We start from the raw sequence: 19925 nt of genomic DNA, 5'->3' as shown, positions 1-19925 counted from the left end.
TAATGGGCTGCCTGTCTGAAGGGTGGTGATTTTTTTTTTTTTTTTTTTGGCGGGGGGTGGTGCTGGGGATCGAACCCAGGGCCTTGTGCTTACAAGGCAAGCACTAAGGGTGGTGATTTTGATGCTATTACTAAATCTTAGGGACTCTAGAAGGGTTGTCCAACCTCAGAAGCTCAATAATGATAATAACCAACACTTACATGGTACTTACTACATGCTAATATTGTTTCAAGAATGTATGTATTTTAACTCACTTTGACTTCATAACAACCATCTGAAGGTTGTCCTGTTTCCCCCATTTACAGATAAAGACATAGAGGCAGAGAGTGTGTGACAAACTCATAACCATCAGAGCTAGGATTTGAACTGTGGGATTCTGTTTCTAAAGGTCATGATCCTTAGCCATGACACTGTACTTCTCCCTTTTTTGTCCTCAAGAACCACCTTCAATTATTTGGGAGGCCATGTAATATCACTTTGTGCCAAGTTTCTCTCTCCTGTAAGTGGTTGCTTGCTTCAACTCCAAACTCTTCTTTTTTTTTTTTTTGGTTAGTACCAGGGATTGAACCCAGGGCACTTAACCACTGAGCCACATCCCAGCCCTTTTTATTTTTTATTTTAAGACAGGGTCTTGCTGAGTTGCTTAAGGCCTTGCTACCTCTCTAAGTTGCTGAGGTTGGCCTCAAACTTGTCATCCTCCTGCCTTAGCCTTCCAAGCTGCTGGGATCACAGGCATGTGCCACCATGCCTGGCCCAAACTCTTTTTAATATCAACCTTTGCTAGGCAAAATCAAGACAGGAAAATCTGTTTTAAGATATTAAAGTTTGACAACTATGTGCTGGTTTTATTTACCCACATTGCTATTGCTCTCTGGGATTATGATGACTCATGTTGCCCTGGGCTCAGATTCCATTCTTGTCCCTAAAATTTCTTTTCAAACAAATGGAGATACTATTGAACAGCCATTGTGTTTATTCACTCAACACATTCATTTGTGTTAGGAACCAGTGGGTGCTAGCACTCTCTCTGTCTCTCTCTCTGTCTCTCTCTCTGTCTCTCTCTCACACACACACACACACACACAGTTGGAACCTCTCAAAGAGCTACAGTCTAGCAGAAGGTAACATCCCAGCCCAAATAAGCAATACACAGGAACATGTGGAAGTATGAGCAAAAAGGAAGAGACATGCCTGTCTGAGGCATTCTAGATCTAGGAGGAGTTAGCAAATCATGAAGAGCAGGTCAAATGCTCACTGGAAACTCTGAGAAGCCTGGGAACCCTCAATGCCCATCTCCAATGGAGGGACAGCCAGTTGAGAGAAAGAATGAGGTTGTGGCTCTTTTTTTGGTGGCATGTGCACAGTGGGAAGAATGTGTGTGCTAGCCCTTGCAGGAAAGATGGAGGAAATCAGACATGGAAACTCTGTGGCCAGTCCATCACTCTTGGGAGAAGCTGCCTTTAAATCTAGACATTTTAATCTATTTTTCACTATTTTAAACATTGTACAGTAACATCATGGAAAGAGAGAGGGTTTAGAATTTCCTTAGCTAGCAAACCCAGAGGTGGGATGGACAGGTAAGAAGCAAGAGAGCAGAAGTCCTGGTAGTCCTGGAGGGAGTGAGGTTGGGGAAGGGGGTGGCACTAATTCCTGTCTTTCAGGATAGGTTTTCAGCTTGGTGCTTCTCCTAGAAACCTCCTCCCTTTAGCAACAAAACCTCTTTGGTTTCGTGATGTCAGAGTTCATAGCAGATGCCACCCTTCCAGAAGTTGGTGGAAAGTATGCATTCATTACTCAAACTCGGACACCCCCAGGTCACTCCCACATGCCATCCTCATCACCACACCCTGACCCTGGCCAAGGTAACAAGTCTTTGTGGAGTTCAACTGTTCTGTCTTCCAGTTTGGTTATTTGGATGCCTGAAATATTTTCCAGTTCTAACATAAATCAAAGAATGAGGCTTTAGAAGGAAAACTCTGTATAAAGCTCATCCAGAAATTAACCCCAAATAACTTCTACTCTTGGTCACTTCCCCTGGGCAGTGCCCTTCCCCAGGCTCCCCTAAGTTTCCTTGGTGGCCTAGCACTCTGTCATCGACTGAAAATACCACTGCAATCTGACCAAGCTCCTCCACATGACCTGGAACAGTTCAGAGAGCATCTCTGCTCTGTACAAAACATGGATTCTGCTTGGGTGCAGAAAACACCAGAGTCTGATGCAGGCCTCACACCAATTTCACCATCTGGATGTTTAGGTCACACAAGTTTTGCTCCAGACTCCCTGGTAACTGCTGAGAAGTAAGTAAGGATGCTCTGCAGTGGAGTAAGAGGCTGCATTAAGCCTCAAAATAACATTACTCCCAGTGACCTGCACAAGGAAGAATACTCTCTGGGCTTAGACTTTGAATTGAATCCCAAACTCACCCTTACATAGCTAAACCTATTCAGTCTTTTATTTCCTATCTGTAAAGGAGGGTTGAGAAATTCTACTTGTTAGGGTTGATGTGATGCATATATAAAATATATAGTTGGATGCAGTGGTGCTTATCTGTAATCCCAGCAGCTCGGGAGGCTGAGGCAGGAGAATCACAAGTTCAAGACCAGCCTCACCAACTTTGTAAGACCCTGTCTCAAAATAAAACATAAAAAGAACCAGGGATGTGACTCAGTGGTTAAGTGACCCTGGGTTCAATCCTTAGTACCAAAAAAAAAAAAATTGTGTGTGTGTATACATGTGTATATATGTATAGACACACAAATGTATATAAATATTATGTATGTATATATGTTCTGTTAAGCATATACATAGGATAACTTGAATCAATGGGAGGTCAGCTGGCCTTGAACATGCCTTTTCATGAAAGCCCTAGGAGTCAGACTTCCTGGTGGATTATCAGGGAGAAGGGAGGAAGCAAAGTGAGAGAAAACCACATTTGACTGTTCTCAAATTGATGGTGGAAGGTATTATACACACTGTTAGGTGTTTGGACTTTAGAGTCACAGACACCCATCTGGGTCTGGTTCTCTGATCAAGGACCTTGGGCAAGTTCTTCCACTTCTGGGAGCCTGTTTCATTGTCTCTGAAATGTTGAGAATATTAAATGCAGGTGAGTAAAATATACCTCACAGGATATAAATATTTAATGAGCATAATGAGTATGTTGAGCATATATTAAGTGCTGTTGGCTCTTAGTAATGGAAATGATCAACTCTGCCACCAGGGCATCTAATTGGTAAAGGGAACCCTCTTTCTAGGAGGCCAGGAATGGGGACAGGTCACCATCTGTGTCTTACTGGAACTGTGTTCTGCTCATCCACAAACACCAGCTTTTCCTCGTAGTAAGGTGACAGGGTGAAGTCATTGGTTGTGATGGTCATGCAGATTGTTTTGAGTCTCTTATTGATCATGCCATGGTCCTAAGGCTGCTTCTCCTTTATTCTTTTGCCCCTGGTGGTCCATTGAAATGGGGAGTGCTACTTGAAATAAGGAGTTAGAGCTGAGCACTGTCTTCTAAGGCATTGGAGCTGGCAATGAAGGGTGGAGAATGTTCTTAGGGCCTCCCTGGGGGTCCCAGAGGTTCCCCATCTCTACTCAAATTACTCACTATCTCTGCTTCCTGGGCTGCCAAACTATACAACCCAGTAGGCGTGGGCATGGGTGGCCTCTCTGTCTTTTTCTCTCCCCTCTCTTTAGGCACCCTCATCCTGCACCCTTCTCTGCAAACCCTCTCTTCTCTCTTTGCTCTCCAAGGGCAGCCTAGTGGAAGGGGGTCCACTGCATAGGCCCATCTCTTGCTTCTTGTTCTAGCCATGGGCAGAAACACACAACAGCGATCATCCCCAGCCACCCGGAGCAACCAGCCCCGGGCCTGACTACTTCTGCAGGACACTATGGGTCTATTATTGTTCCATTTTATAGATGAAGGTACTGATGCACAGAGAGAATGACTTACCCACTGTCACATAGCTATTTGGGCCTAGGCAGTCTGTCTCCAGAGCTCATGCCACACCTATAGGGCCAGGTGCTCTGGAAGCTGAGGCGGGAGAATCACTTGAGCCTGGGAGTTCGAGACCAGCCTCAGAAATACAAGAGCCCCATGGGCTCTTCCATGACTTTGACATTTGCTCACTGTCACTTCCTTGGACATCAAGATTTAAGGACCTCTTGCTGGGTGTGGTGGGGCTTGTCTGTAATCCCAGCAACTTGAGAGGTTGAGGTAGGGAGATCACAAGTTTGAGGTCAGCCACAGCAACTTACAAAGGCCCTGTCACAAAGTAAAAAACAAAAAGGCTGGGGATGTGTCTCAGTGGTGAAGTGCCCTGGCTTCAATCCCCAGTACCAAAAAAAAAAAAAAAAAAAAAAAAAAAAAAAAAAAATATATATATATATATATATATATATATATATATATATGGATCCCAAAGCCTAAAACGTCTGCCTTCTCTTTTTAAAGGTTGATGTGATGCAATTATAGCAGCAATGACCACTCACAAAGTAATCAAAGTAATTCTTAGACCTTTAGTCAGCACTTCCATGTAAGAAACGAGATTACAGCTGCGGCAGAGGTGTCTTTGAAGAGCTGTTGAGTAGCTGGCCTGTTGTCAGCCTGGTTCCTGGGAGGCAGCATGTCACCGGCACTGAGCTGTGCCACAGGAGGCCTCGCCTCTAGCTCCTGCCTCTCTCAGCAGCCCCTCTTACCTTATTTAACCAAGAGTGCAGTAAATTCAGTTTCACCTGAGCATTGTGACTGTTAGCGCTGCGGGGTGTCATACTGAGGAAGGCCACCAGGAACTTTATTTGCCCGAAGGTCTGTGAGCCTTGTGGGAGAAAGATGAGGGGATTTTGAGGTTGAGATCCAGTGACAACAGAGGTAATCAAAGAACCCTATATCACCGTTGGCAACAGGACCATGAGACTGCATACCAGCGAGTGGCTAAAAAAGGAGATCCCTGGAGTCTTTGGCAGGGCCATAGCTTAAAGACCATTAGAGATAGTCCCCCGCCCCCAAGCCCTCTACCAAAGAAAACAGATTTCTATATTAATCCTTTGTAGCAGGGCTCTGTAATAGAACTTTCTGTGACGATGGAAATACTCTGTGTTGTCCAATATGGTAGCTTCCAACCTCATGAAATGTGGCACCAGAGATGTGGCTGGTGCAAATGAGGAACTGAATTTAAATTTTTTAAAAATTTCAATTCCACACTTGTTTTCATTGCTATCCACATTGGAGAGTGCAGCTTTAAAATCTTTCTGGAAAGCCTTGATGCTTCCAGAGGCCCAGGGGCCAATCAGAAGTGGTAGATATGGACGTTCAGGAGGAAGACCACCATCTGAGTCCTCAGCCTTTAAAATACATATACTTCTGCTCTGTTAAGAGTATGGTTACTAAAGTCAGGCAGACCTGGGCTGGAATTATGGCCCTTTCATTTACTAACCCTAGTCTTAGCTTCAGCATCTGTGAAACGGGAATAGTACCTATGGGAGCACCTCTTCCTCCATAAGGTGAGTAGAGCTTGCTTCATTCATTCATTCAGCAAATATTGATGGAACGCCTTGCAGGTGAGGCTGTGTGCTGGGTACATAGAGGTGAACAAAGCATCCGTTGTCTTTGCCCTCCCGACAGCTGTAGCCTAGAGTGGGATCTATCAAATGGCGAAACAATAAAATAATATCTAGCTTTTAATTTTTTTGTGAGGATTAAATCGGATAATATTCGTAAAGCTCCCAAGACAAGTTGTTAGAACTCAAATCATCTGCACCCTTTCTCTGGAACCCTGCTTCTCTCCTACCCAGGGTCCTTTGCAATACCCCAGGCCCCCTTTTCATTTCCTTGCTGCCCACACAGAGATGCCCCGCTCCTTTAGATTAGACAGAATTGAAACGTTCCTTGCACCAAATCAGAAAACAAATGATCAGGATGGGTCAGGGCTCCCGCAGTATCCTCAAGCTTAGAGCAGGCAGCACCTTAGGATCCCGCCACCACATGGCAGAGCCCAGGCTGGGACATGCTAGAGCTGAGTCCTTTCTCCCCTGATGTGAGTGGGCTTGAGGGTGGCCATATTGCTGGAGACCTGGATGCCAGGGTTCCATGTACCAGGTTAATTTGGGACAGGAATGTACAGACGCCAACCCGACCTTGAACCATAAGTGCTGAGGGGCTCAGGAGCCTGAGAGGCGGGAAGGAGAGGGTTGATAGGCTTGCCCACCTGCCTATCCTACCCTCTCCCCCAGCAGAATGCCAGGCTCATTCTTTCTTCCTCCTGACACAGTCTGAGAGAGGAGTGTGACCTCAGGGCACATTCCAGAATGAGGGCACAGCCAAGAATAGGACCCAGGAACCTTGCCACCCATCCTGCCTGCATTAATCACACATTCCCCAGGGGAGGAGGGGGAGGTGTGCTGAGGTGGCACTGGGGAAGAGGAGGGAAGACCCCCAGGAACCCCTTCCAGTGCTGTGCACCCCAGGGCCTTGGTCCCAGGATCGTGTTCATTCAGCAAGCTCCTGCTCAGCTCTGTGAGCTGGGCCCCGATGCTCCTGAAGCCCCTAGGCGACCATTCTGATCAGGATCAGTGTGAGCACAGAGACTTGAAGAAGAGGCTTAGGCAGCCTGGGGACAGCGGGAGTCTTCCCCAAGGAGCTGTGTCTTGAAGGACGAGTAGGCACGAGGCTGATGTTGTGCCCAGGAATCTAGGCCATGACTGTGTATGTGTGTGATAGGAATACACGTCACATGGCAAGGTCGTAAACAGCCTGGGTGGTGCGCATGCGGCTGGCAGGAGGCAAGCTCTTCCCAGGTATCTGGGGTCCTGACAGGACTCCACACTGAGCAGTCCAGAGCAGGGTGTGGGAGGTGTGTGTGTGTGTACGTGTTTCATGCACTAGGAGAAAAAGCATAACATAAGCATTAGGAGTTCTGATGTCAGATTAGCAGGTTCTAAATCTTGTCTGCCTCTCAGCAACTGTGTCATCTTCAGCAGGTTTTTTGTCCCCCTCTTGCCTTGATTTTTCTACCTACAAAATAGCATCCTGTCTCATGCAGTTTCAATGGAGATTATAAAGAGATGGTGTCCAGTGTCCTCACTCAGGCTGATGTAACAGGACAGTTGGACAGAGGGACTCCTCCATAGCTGAAGGAAAACACCATGAGGCTATGTTTGACAGTCCCCCTTCCTTGGTCAGGTTCCATCTCTGATCCCTGATCTCTGGCCCCACTGTCCAGGGGGTGACATCAGACTATGGAGCAGCTGGCCAGACAATGGAGCAGAGTGTCCTAGGAGGCTGGAGGTGCAGGGGAGGGCTGGGGGGTGTGAATGCAGAGGGTGGAAAAAGCCAAGCTGCCTTGCCCAGAGGCCCAGGGCCTGGTCTAGAGATAGTGGGCCACCATGGGCTGGAAGTGGGGAGATGGACTTGAAAGAGGGACCAGCGGGACTAGGAGAGTCAGTCAAACATAGAATAGGAGATGTAAGTGTCCAGTGTAGGTCCCGTGGGGCCAAATCTCCCAGACTGAGTGAGGTATCCTCCACAGGCTGCCTGGCAACCTGACCCTGGGAACTCAGTTTGCCCTTGACTGAGTACCTACTAGATTTCAGGCATTGCATAAAGTCTAGGGTAGCAGAGATGAAAGAGTAAGCATGGTTTCAAGGATAGAAAAATAAATGTCATGTAGTAATCAGAAATCACAGAAGATTCCCAACCACCCATTTCCCTAAATGCCCATGCATTCCGAGCCCCAAATCAGCCCATGGGAGGTACCCAGTTTGGACATACTCTGTGGGCAACAGAATGAAGCCTTGAAGATTTGGACTGAGACTGCTAAATCTAGCACCCAAAAGAACGAGGGGTGGGCTTTAGGTCCTGAGGCCTGTTCTTGGCCAGGGAGCCACTGAGGGTGAACTCTGTGCCAGACTGTTTCTCAACAGCTTACAAGGGCTATGGGTCCACCCCTGCCCCAATCCCAAGTCTCTGTAAAGTGCTCTTCCTGCTGTCTGTTTCACAGATGAGGAACCCAAGGCTCGAGAGAGTGGATAAGTGGCAGTGTTCTGATTCAGAGCTGTGTGAGTGACCCCGTGGGTTGTGTGGTTTCTGGTTCTGCTAGCCTGGCACTGTGGGTGGCTCCCTGAAGTTGCACTTCCACCTGGAAAGCCGAACAGTGATCTGGGCCCTGTGGTCCTGTCATGGGGCTCAGGCCCATATTTGTACAAGTGAGGGGAGGCAGGAGGTGACACTTGCCCCCTCAGCCTATTGCCATAGGCTCTTTGTTGACGTACCCTGGGCTGGAAACAGTTGCAACAGAGGTCCCCAGGCCTCTGGGAGCAGAGTGAGGAGACAGTCTTCACCCGCCTGATCACAGCAAGTGGGGATTGGTGGCTGCTGCTCATGCCATCTTGGTGGCTAAATTTTGTGCTCAGTCTCTTCCCAGGGACCACTTGAGGTCTCCCACTCCTCTGGCCTCTCTTCTTGGGGAACAGCTTGTGTTCCTGATCCTGGTTCCCTTTTCATTTATTGTCTTATTGCAGGTGAGAATAGCTGACCTGGGTTGGGTTAGGTCTAGCCTGGATTCATCCTTTGGGTAGTGGCTCAGGGAAGCCCAGGGAAGTGTATAGGGAGGTGTCTTTTGTAGGGAGGACACAAGTTGTGGGTGTGTCATGGTTATAGGTCTCCTGGATGCGTGTCAATGGGTGGGGAGAAGCCATGAGCTTCCCTGAGGCCAAAGGTGCTGCTACTGCTCTCATCCTTAAAACCCAGCTCTATGCCCTGAGAACACAGGACCCAGCCTCACCTGAGGTCCCTGAGAAGTCCCCCCTGGGCAGCATGCCCTACCCACCCCTCTTGTCTCTTCCACCCCTTGACCTCAACACCACCTGTGGTAGGTTGACCTCTGCACCTGACCCATTATGCATCCTGACGGGAGGGGCACTGGATGACAAGTCAGCACCCCTGGCTGGGCCTAACCCCCGACCCCTGCCTCTGACTCAGCTTTCTCACACCTCACAAAGTTGTGCTGAGCGCCACAGTTAAAAACTCGGCACCCATAGTGAGCCTAGAACATTTTCAGTGTCCCTCCACCACCCACATATGGTCGCATTGGCCAGACTTCCCTCCTGAAAGGTCATCAGAGCAAATGACACTAACCACCACTCCTCCCTCACTTCCCCACATTAGCCCAATTGAATCACATAAGGAGCCGTTGATACGATGAGCTTTTTATTAGTGTCTTCCTCTCTACATTTGAGGAAGAAATGAGGATGCCCCACAACGGCCTTCTTAGCTTTGGAGGAGCATGAACAAAATGAAGGGCTGAAGAGGGAACGGGGTGGGCAGATGCAGAGCTGACAGCGGGTTCCCAAGTCCTCTATCTAGTGGTGGGGTGCTGGGCCCACACAGGAGGCTGGAAACACACACACACAAATCACGAACGAGCTGCCACATCCCCAAACCTTTCCTCCCAGGCCCACCTAGAGCCTCCCTCCAGGTCCCTGCGGGCTCCCGAGGCTGCCACCAGATGGGAGCATCGAGCAACATTCCTTCTGGTTCCAAGCCTGCCTCCCCTCCCTTCATTCTTCCACTACCCCCTTCCCAGCCTGCTTTTTTCCTACTATATTTTTCTTGCTACCAAAGCAGATCCTGGGGCTTCTATCTGCTTTATGTCCGAGGAAGTGAGTGGTATGTGGAATCACACCATCCATCGGGAGGGAGCACATGACAGTGCAAGGGCTTCTGGCGGGGCCTTCGTGTTGGGGCATCGTGAGCTGGGAAGGACATCTCTCCGTGGTCCTAGCATCAGACACCCAGTAAGTGTTCAGAAAGCGTGCACTGAGCCGAAATGAACAGAATGAAATCAACAAACCAAGGCAACCCAGAGAGGAAACATATTCTGCTCGTGCCATGGTGGCCTCAGAGACACAGGTTAACCCCACTCCAAGGCACCTGCCCTGCCAGCCTCCACTCAGGGCAAGTTATATGCGGGACTGTGCCTCTGACTTCCCAGTGCCCACGACCCTTACCAAGAAGTGCTCACAGTGACCTAAGAGGCTGTGGGGAGCTCGTCCTGCTGGGTCACAGGGCCCTCTGTCTCCATACACCTTCTCTGCGAGCCAGCTTATCCAACTATCAGCCATCTCTTGAACTCTGGGAGAGCCAGAGGAGGCAGGTGGCCAGGAGAGGGTGACAGAATGCCCGAGCAGCCTGGTCGTCAGGAATAACTTACACGTATTTGTTGACTTCTCCTTTTGTGCCCCTTGGCTAAAAAGGGCATGGACACCTTATCTAACTCAAAGAATAGAAGTGGATCTAAGACCCTCTGGTAGCTTTTTTTCTGACCTATTGATTGCCGTTTCCCTGCTGGCCCAAGACTGTCGAATCTGATCTTGCCCAGTTTACTGACTGAGGAGCACTGGGGTGGGTAGGTGGAAGAGGACCAGGGAGAGGTGCCTGAGCTTCATTGCAAGCCCAGGAAGTCCTTGAGGATGTCGCAGGTCTTCTTGTGCATGACCTCACGCAGCTTCCTGACCCGCCGGGTGCTGGACGCTCCCACGAAGCTGTCAGGTCGCAGCATGGCCATTCCACCTTCCACCTCGCCCATGATGATGAGTGGCGTCTCACCCACCGTCACATTGGGGCAGGGACAGGCCCAGTCCACGTGGAGCAGAGTGACTTCCAGTGGCTCCCGGCCCAAGAACTTGAGGCCCATCTTCTCATCCTTTAGAACCTCGTCCACGGTCACCAGAGCACGGCCTGAGTCGGGCTCCTCGGTCAGCTCTGAGACTCGGCCCAGTATGACAAAGTCGCTCCGACAGAAGCTGGTGACGAGTTTCTGCCGTGGCTTGCAGGCCCGACAGCGCTGGTTGCCCCGGGGGAAGGGGCAGGACTCCTCGCAGGTCTCCCGGCTCTCGAAGTTGTTTCCGTTACCCTCACAGCCGCCATAGACAAAGGACTGGCACTGGCCCGTCTGGCTATTGTAGGCCCAGCGCGGTGCATAGGCCTTGCAGGGCCCCTGCAGGGCAGGCAGGCTGCACACGGCCAGTGGCCCACTCATGCAGGCCACCATGCAGGCCTCGTAGGTCTCAAAGTGATTGAGGTTGCGGTGGCAGTGGCCAAAGGTGAAGGTGAGGCAGTTGTTGGCCTGGGCGTCAAAGTGCCAGCGGGTCTGCTCCTCACCACAGTCCTCACTGTCAGGGGGCTTCAGGCACTCGGCCGCCGGGAAGGCGGTGCCGTTGGGGCTGCTCTCCGAGGTGGCCACAGCCTGACCCCCCCTGACCACGGACAGTGGGAAGTCAGCCCTCAGGACCCCGGCAGCATTCCGGGCCGTGCAGGTGTAGATGCCAGCATCCTGAGGCTGGGCATTATATATGACCAGCTGGGCAATGTTGGTGACCACCACGTTGCCACGCACATGGTTGGGCCGCATGACCACATTCTCCCGATCCTCCAGCTGCTTCTCCCAGGTGATCTCAGGCCGGGGCCGGCCCACCACATCACAGAGGAAGCTCACTGTCTCACCCACAGTGACCGACTGGTGCACAGGGTGATTAAGCAGGGCTGGGGCCGCCATGTCCAGCCCAGGGGTCTCTGGGGAGGCCGTGGTGGGGTGCACGGTGGTCTCAGGAGGCAGGGGACTGGTGTTGGGCCAGGTGAAGTGGTAGCGGCAGGTGACGACGGCCAGCGTGATGCCCCTGGAGCAGGCCTCAGCATCCATGTAGCAGCGGTTGTAATAGGTGAGGCCATCGGAGGCACAGGTGAAGCTGGGCTCCTTCTCGCAGCGATCTTTGCACTTACACACGGGCTGGCCGTCCCAGATGTCGCACTCAGAGCCCTGCTGCAGACACATGAAGTGGTCACAGGTGGCCTCCTTGGGCATGCCCACTGGGCCCTTCTTCCCTCTCACGTCCATGTAGCGGGCTGCCACGCAACTCTTGGTTCCACACACGTTGGGGCAGCACTTCTCATAGGTCTCACATTCCTGAAAGAGCCACAGAGAGAGCTCTGAACAGGGAGGGGACGGGAGGGAAGACGGCATCCTGCCCTGACCTCAGGGCTTGTGGGGAGGGGACTGGCAGGGGCTCACTGTCGAGTGTGAGGAGAACCCTTGGTGGTGAGAGACCCAGCTGGTGCCAGGCCCTCGACTACGAGCTGACATGTCGGCTTGCTCTGCTCCTCACAAACCCATGGTGGGCGCAGCCATTATTCCCACTTCCTGGATGATGCTACCGAGGCACAGAGAGATCAAGAGACTTGCAGGGCATGGTGGCGCATGCCTGTAATCCCAGCGGCTTGGGAAGCTGAGGCAGGAGGATCACAAGTTCAAGGACAGCCTCAGCAACTCAGTGAGGTGCTAAGCAACTCAGCAAGGCCTTGTCTCTAATTAAAATATTAAAAAGGGCTGGGGATGTGGCTCAGTGGTTAAGCGCCCCTGGGGTTTAATCCCCAGTACCCCCCCACAAAAAGCACTTACTAAAAGAAATAAGAGAGATTAAGCAACTGCCCAAGGTCACCTATATGACTAGTGTGGAAAGCTGTGGGTCACTACCTCCAAGAGGGGACATTTTCTTACCATTATTCCACAGATGAGAATATAGAGATGCAGAGCGATGACAACATGTCATAGAGATGAGGGTGGCAGAAAAGAGCTACAAGCCCAGCAGATGGGATTCTGAGTCCCCAGAGAAGCTCTGGGCTTGCAGAGTGAGGCTGCCCTCTGACTTCTCCATCGGCATGAGGATGCTCAGGTGAACCTGAAGAGGTCACCTCTGGGACACATGTGGGAGGCTATCCACAGCCTGCCACCACTTGAGGAGATAGTACCCACATCAGGATGTGTTGGACCCAGGATGCCCGGTCTCAGCCTATACCAAATCCAGGTGCTCGGCTCCACAAGGGACATTTCATGGAGAAAGCCACAAGAAAAACTTCCCTCATGTGGCAAAGTTCAGCTAGCCCATCAGCCAGACATTGCTAGACCATAATCCCCTCTGATTTTTCTGTGGAACCGCCTAAGGCATTAGTTTAATTCCTTGAAATTAGCAACATGCTCCTGTCGCCGGCACAAACACAGATTTCATGTGGTGTTTTCGACAATAACATGCCGTACCCACTGGGCAGGCGGGCAAGCCTCCTAATCCTCCGCCAGGTAGTGACTCTGTGAGCTGCTCCCCACCAGGGCTGGCCTCTTGTCGCTCCGACTTTTATTTCAGCCTCTTTGACATTCCACATCAGCTCAGAGGGGGAAACATCCCGCCCCGGCTGAGCAGGGCCTGCCTGCCTCGCTTATTTACCTTCTGCCCCTTTCAGCTCAGAAGACTCAGGACGGGGACTTTGTTTTGCAGCCCTTGTTTGGCAGAGGCTTCTGGACCACACCAGGGGAGACTTTGGGATAGGAATGGGCTGTGCGTAGAGCTTGGGTCTAAGGGAGAAGAGACCCCAAGGAGAATTGATGACAGGGAGGGGACATGGGGCAGGAGAGCCTGCTTCCTGACCTGACAGTCATCCATTCCCTAAGGTACCAGGAAGCTCCCTCAGGGCCCAGAGGCTGGTGAGTAGATGGGCCCTTGGGAACTGGGGGAAGGAAACCTGGAGGGAATCCTTAGAATACTTTTGCTTCAGGGGCTGGAACATACCCATAGGCTATCTGAATCCTCAGCTCCAAGCAGGTGTCTTCTCCAAAGACACACAAAATCAGTGCCACTGTCCCCAAGCCCCATCTGACTTTCCAGGCTAGCCTATGCCAACGACACAAGCTTCTCTGCAAATGTAGCAAACTAGCAAAGCGACCTCAGCCTGCGGGAACAGCCCGGCTCTCCCACTCCTTATCTTCTTCTCCTTGACTCTACCATTGCCCCACTAGAAGCATCTGTCCTGAGGTGCTTGAGAATTGTCCCCTGGACACTGTGAGGCAGAGGTCACTTTCCCCAGGGAAGCCCTGGGCTCTCTCCTGCAGGTGACCAAGCATCACAGGAACCCCAGGGTTTATCCCATCCCCTGCCCAGCCCAGTCCAGCCCAACCCAGCCCAGAGCCTCAGAGGACTCAATGTTACCCTCAGAGGTGACCAGGACAGGCAGGAGGTAGCTGTGCCTGGAGCAGATGTGGGTACCATAGCCCTTTGCCCTACAGGAGTGGCAGGAATGGACTTCCGGAGGGCCTCGGCCCTGAGGAGAGAACTGCTCCAGAACCAGCACTGCCCCTGCGGTGTCCTCGGCGAGGAGTACGAGGGAGGGCTGAGGAGTCTGGCAGGCTGGAACTCGCTCCCTTCCCTCCTGAGGAGCCCAGGGCACCTAGACGGAGCTTTTCCTGCCGCCCTGACCACCAGTCTAGTCACTCTCTGGGTTTAGGCCCAAATCCTGGGGAGGTGGCTGGAGGCCAGATGAAACTTCAGCTTTGTCAGGCAGATATGGGCTCCAAGCCCACCTGTCCCTCAATGGCCATGGGGCGCTCTGAGCGTCCACTCTCTTACCTGTGAGTAGGCAGCTGGTGCACATCTGCCCGTTCTCCCTATGTGCCTGGCACGGTGCTGGCTCACAGCAGCCCTCAGCACACAGGAAGGAGCTGCAACCCACGATTCCTGGGCTCTGGGGAACTCGCACATCACGCCCTCTTTCGGGTCTCAGTGACAATAGACAGGCATCGAGCTCTGTTTATCTCCTGGCGGGCAGGGCCTGTGCTCCTTCATGTTCCTGGAGGGCACTCCCGAGCTGTCCCCACCCCACGGCTCCCACCCCTCACTCACACACTCAGGTGGTCCATCTCTCTCAGGCTCTGGGTTCCCAACTCACCTGGTCCGTCTCACACTCTCGCTTGCAGGTGCTCTGTGCATCCACCCAGAGGTTGGGGTTCATGTCGTTGGGGCAGATGCCAGCATGGGAATAGCGGATGGGCGGCAGTGCCAGGCCCGGCGGGGACACCCCGAGCAGCAGCAGTAGCAGCAGCAGCAGCCCCCGGCAGGACCAGAACCGGCGACACCCCAGGGCCCACATGGTGCAAACTGTAGCTGCCAGAGACCTCCCCGGCGGCGACGCCAGGGGCTGGGGCCCACCGGGGCCTTCTTCTCTGGGGCTGGAGACACCTGCCCTCCCACCCTTTGCAAGGTCTCCTTGCTCAGGCTGCTGCTGCAGCGGCTGCTGCCGGGGCTGCCTCCACCAAGTGCAGCCTGCTGGGCTGTGCGGCTTCAGATAAAAGAAAGGTCTTTGGAAGGAAACTCTGTCTCCTGAATGTGCAGGGAGAGGAGCCGCAGCAGGGGCCCGAGCCTGGATTTATATCCTGGGCGCGCCACCCGAGTGGGAGCGAGCTAACCTGATGCCTGTCACAGGCAGGCTGCTGGCGCCTCTGTCCCGGGCCGATCACAGACTTATTGCAGAAGGGGAAAAAAAGCTGGAAGCAGTTTAGGCAGCGTATCTGGCACGGTGGGACACCTGCTTGTTCTGACTCCAGGAGGCCTTTAACCCCTTCAAGGGCCAGAAATGGCATGTGCTTCGGGGGAGCTGGCTCCAGGACACGCACGCTCACTGTAAAGAAGGATTTGTTTCCCTTTCCCCCACCTCCCCGGGGCTGGGCCCCCTCCTCCCTTTTGGCCACCTCTAAAGAACACACAGTCGCTTGTTACAAGGAGGGACCTGAGCAGCCGGAGTAGCGTGGCCCAGCCCGATAGTACATTTGAGAGCAAATGACGTGGAAAAACAACAAGTTCACGGCCGTTCCAGGGCGGGCCTGCACAGCACTGAGCCGCGTAAGCCGACTCCCACCCCAGCACCAGGTTCCCTTCTGGGGGCGCGCACACGGACAGCTCCCTATCTCTGTGTCCCCGGGCGGTTCGTGTCTTAAGTTCCAACTTTGGTGAATTTTCCCCAAATCATTCCAGAGACACATACCAGATATGCTCCGGCTCCCCCGGCTGCCGGGACATATCACATTCCTCGCTCCTCCATCCACACACTCGTCAGCTCCAAGAAAACCTCCTCGGTAACTGTGTCCCAGGACTGCGCTGCGTGGCCACGGAAGCCACGGCTCAGGGAACCCTTTCTGAGTGCCAGGCACTGTACAGGCACTGCCTTGCCCGCCCCACCCAGCTCCCAGCCCCCTGCACAGAGGACTGTGGTGGAAGAACCCAAGAGACTTGCCCAGGGTCACAGTAAGCAACAATAGCAAGACCTGTCATTCCAAATATGAGTGCCAAATTCTAAATGCATCATCTCACTTAATCTCACAGCAAACTGTACCTCCATTTTAGATTTGAAGGGGCACACAGAGAAGCTAAGCAATTTGCCCTGCGACACACAGCTCCAAGACCCTAGCATTAACAGAGGAGGCGGGGATACCAGCTTGCTAGGTGCTGGCAGGGACCTTATTAAAGAACCCCTCCTCCATCAGCTGCCAGATCTGCTTTTGTGAGGCACAGTCCAGACTCTGGTTTTTATAGGGTGGACAAGAAATTTTTGAAGCTCAGGAGCTCTATTTGTGGAGGAACCTGGAAGAAAGCCAGAAGTGGCCATGGGGCTGGGGGCCACGTCTCTCTCAGGTGGCTGGAAATGGCGGGCACTAAAACACCACAGAACAGCCAGCAGCCTGCACGCGCTTGCGCTGGTCACTTGACTGAGGTAGCAGCAGGGGGCGGGCGGGGGAGAGAGCCCCGGAACAGAGAGGTACCTGTTAAGGACAAACCACCAAGGGTTCAAGGAGCAGTGACTGAGCAGCAGCGTCCCCAGGATGGCGGAGAACCAGAAGGGAGCTCCAAGACCCTCAGCGGCCCTCTCAGTTTACAGACGGGGACACTGAGGCTGGGGCCCACAGGCTGTCGCCTAATTGGACTGTAGAAAGGCCACATGTCCCCCCCCCCCCCCCCCGCAGACTTCCTCTTCCCAGCTGGGTGGGGTCGCCTTCCTCCCCCTTGAGCTGATTCCTTCCTGTCGTGTGGGTCATTCTGCAGGATCTGTCTTTTCTGCTTATGTCAAAGCACTAATGAAGGGTGTCAGATCCTAATCCTCTAAATTATTGGAATAAACCTCCCTCCAAGGCCAGTCCCAGTAATGAAGCCAGACAGCGGGCGACACTGGCTGCTTTGAATTCCCTGTAATTTCATAAACCGGGTTCCAGCTGCTCCAAGCGGGGGCCTCCACGCAGCCCGTGCAAGGCCTCCTTTGATATCACAAAGAGAAATGGACGGTGACATATTTCTAAGCAACACTTAGAGGAATTGTCACAGTCCCGCTAACAGGGGGACAGGCATCTGAGGAGGGGAGGCTGATATCTGGGGAGGCCACTGAGACCATGAGAGGACTTGGGAAAGATGTGGTGGGGGGAGAAGAAGGGAAATGGGACCCCGACCGTCCTGCCCTGCTGGCTTCCTGGGGCCGGGGGAGAAAGCCCTCCACGCCCACCTGGCCCCGTCCAGAGCCTCGGTACCTTCCCAGGGCCTCACCCTAGTCATTCTGCTCGAGGAGGACGGCCCGAGAGCACGCTGACTCCCTCTCGGCCCTTCCAAGACTCCCACCAAAACACAGCTGAGAATAATAAACAACGTCTGGTCAGGGCTCGCAGCCCACGGCACTTCCACCTCTGCCGGCCCCGCCGACCCTCGCGACAGCCCCAGCAGGGCGTGCCCTGGGGCGGAGAGGAAACCGAGTCACAGGGAGGTTGGGCTGGGCCTTCCAGGTCCCATGGCCAACAGAGCAGGGCGAGCACCGCCCCCTCCCAGGCCTGGGCTCCTCACACCCACCCCTGCAGGAGGCCCCTCTCGGCTCTGGCCAGACCTGCCGGTGGGAAGCTGTCCTAGGAGAGCTTTGAAGTCCCCTCCTGGCAGGTCCCTCTATTCTGGCTTCTTCTCTTGTCCCTGTCAGACTCCCTCACTCTTCTCAGAAACCCAAGGTAGGGAAGACAGTCCAATCACCTGTTCCCACCATCTTGGGCCACCAAGCACAGAGCCTGGGCTGAGCTGCCCCGAGAGGCCGGGCCTCCAGGCTGGTCTGGCTGGCCCCTGGGCATCCCCTGCCTTTCTCCCTTTCCCCAAGGACATCGGGCACTGCTCAGCCTCGCTGGGGTGGGAGGTCAGAGAGAGGGCTGGGCTCTGACCTGTCTCACCCTCCAAGGGGGCTGTTAGGTGCAGTGGGCAGGAGGTCACCCCCAATGAACTCTGGGTGACCCTTGACCTCAGACCCACCCTGAGCATATCAACTCCTGAGCCACGAGGGTCTTGACAGGACAACCCAGCTGACACCGTTTCCCATTTGGTCAGCCCCCACCCCAGGCTTCAGCTGCACACATGGCGGGCGGGGACCCACAGAGGCCACGGCAACTTCGCAGGTGCCCCGTCGCCCGCATTGAGCCTCTTACCTCACGCTGCGTCTGCTCCCTCTTTCCCTATCTTATTTCTGTCCACAAATTTTTTTTTTTAAAAGCGCCTACTATGTGCACATAGATCCACAACATTCTCTCCACAGAGAGGGCACAGTCTGGGCCAAAAAGCAAGCATACAAAACCGGTGAGGATAAGCATGGTGGGCGCGGGCTGGGGGTCCTCGCTGGGCCGGCGCTGGCGAGAGCGAGCAGGGAGCAGGGCCGGCTGGGCCTGCTGTCACTGCCCGGGTGGGGCCCAGCCTGAGCTGCGGTCTCCAAGCGGGGAGAGGAGGGTTTGCTGCACCTCTCTGTGGAAAGGCCTGGCCAGCAGTGCAGCCTCCCAGGCCAAGGCCCTCCCTCTGTGGGGCCCAGGCCTCCCGGAAGGGGAGGTGAGCCAGTCAGCAGGTCTAGGAGGGCAGTGGGGGCGGGAGCCGCGGGTCTGGCTTCTCTGCGCAGCCCCGGCAAAGTCCAACCACCCTGCCTGGGCCTCAGACCGAGGCAGCCATGCCTTCTGCTGAATGGGTGGGGCAGGCCAGCCTCCTGGGAGCTTTTTTGCCCTGATCTTGGTCATTTCCACGTGTGTATATGTGGGGAGGGGGAAGAATTTGGGGAGCAGAAATTGGGGTTCAGGGAAGAAGGACATCCTGGACAAATTGCTCAGCAGAGGGGTAGTCCAGGTCGCCTCAGCTAGAGGCAGTGATTAGTGAGTCCCACGCCAGGGAATTCAATAAAGCGCCAGGCTCATTACCCAGCTGGGGACCCCCTGCCCGAACAGCCTCGGGCCTGGGTTACATTACAGGGCTGCATGAACTCTCCCCTCCAAGTGAGGCTGCACAGGGCCTTGGAATAATTATGGGGCCTCAGCAGATGGTGGAGGCGGACGGGGAGGCCTTCAGCTGTGGGGCACGTGACCCGTCAGCATCTGTGCGGAACAGGACGTGGGAGGGTCTGCACCGAGCTGGGGGTGAGCGGGGGCACTGAATCAAGATTTGGGAATTACGGGGCTGGCAGGGATGCAGCAGCATCCAGAGCCCTGGGGCAGCTGGACCTCCTTAGAGACCCCTGACTGGGCCGGGGCACCTGCTGTGTGGCTGGGGCCCCGGTGTCTGAGGACATCTGTGCACGGTGCGTAACAAGTGGAGGCACACTCCAGCACCACAGCACCAGCACCTTCGAGCACTTGCATATCCTCTGGGCCCACATCTCACCCCTCCATGGGGCTTGGACTGAGCACCGTGCACAGAGTCAGGAGCACTAGGTTCTCATCTCATTTTGCCACCAACTCACGGTGGGACCATCTCTTTCCCCGTCTGAGGCCCCGTCAGCTCCCTCCTCTGTGATCTCATGCCCTGATTCTTCCAGCTTTGCCTTGATGAAATCAGCTTCCAAAGGCCCCGCACAGACCTCAGCCAAGACAAACACGGGAGAGTAGGAGCCAGAGGCCTGGGGCTGCAGTACTGGGGCCGGCTCCACCACCCGCTCTGCGGGGGACGGCCAGGGCCGATTCCCACTTTGCCCAGGTCTGGGGGATCTGTCAGGAACGCAAGGAGAGATATGGCCTCCCACTCTCACAGGTCTCCCTGTCCTGAAAGTTACCGCCCTTTAG

At 53.8% G+C, this 19925-nt stretch overlaps 1 protein-coding gene and 1 long non-coding RNA gene across 5 annotated transcripts in view; one reads left to right on the top strand and one right to left on the bottom strand.

Moving 5' to 3' along the window:
- Window positions 1–19925, top strand: part of LOC124981363 (uncharacterized) — a 35866-nt gene that overhangs the window by 3009 nt on the left and 12932 nt on the right. The window lies entirely within an intron of this gene.
- Window positions 9202–18620, bottom strand: Wfikkn2 (WAP, follistatin/kazal, immunoglobulin, kunitz and netrin domain containing 2). 4 transcript variants are annotated; one of them, XM_047547682.1, is made up of 3 exons: window positions 18318–18620; window positions 14768–15496; window positions 9202–11960 (listed from the first exon to the last, which is right to left on the bottom strand). In XM_047547682.1, the coding sequence occupies exons 2-3, from the start codon at window positions 14966–14968 to the stop codon at window positions 10440–10442; spliced, it is 1722 nt and encodes a 573-aa protein (XP_047403638.1). In that variant the 5' UTR covers window positions 14969–15496; window positions 18318–18620; the 3' UTR covers window positions 9202–10439. The 4 variants fall into 4 exon arrangements, with proteins under 4 accessions (XP_047403638.1, XP_047403637.1, XP_047403639.1 ...); XM_047547681.1 differs by lacking the exon at window positions 18318–18620 and adding an exon at window positions 15860–15898; XM_047547683.1 differs by lacking the exon at window positions 14768–15496 and having other exon boundaries at window positions 18318–18619.

This window comes from Sciurus carolinensis, chromosome 3 (assembly GCF_902686445.1).
Source record: "Sciurus carolinensis chromosome 3, mSciCar1.2, whole genome shotgun sequence".
Classification (NCBI taxonomy): Eukaryota; Metazoa; Chordata; class Mammalia; order Rodentia; family Sciuridae; genus Sciurus; species Sciurus carolinensis.
Note: the sequence above shows the minus strand (reverse complement) of the source record. Positions and strands in the feature narration are given on the sequence as shown.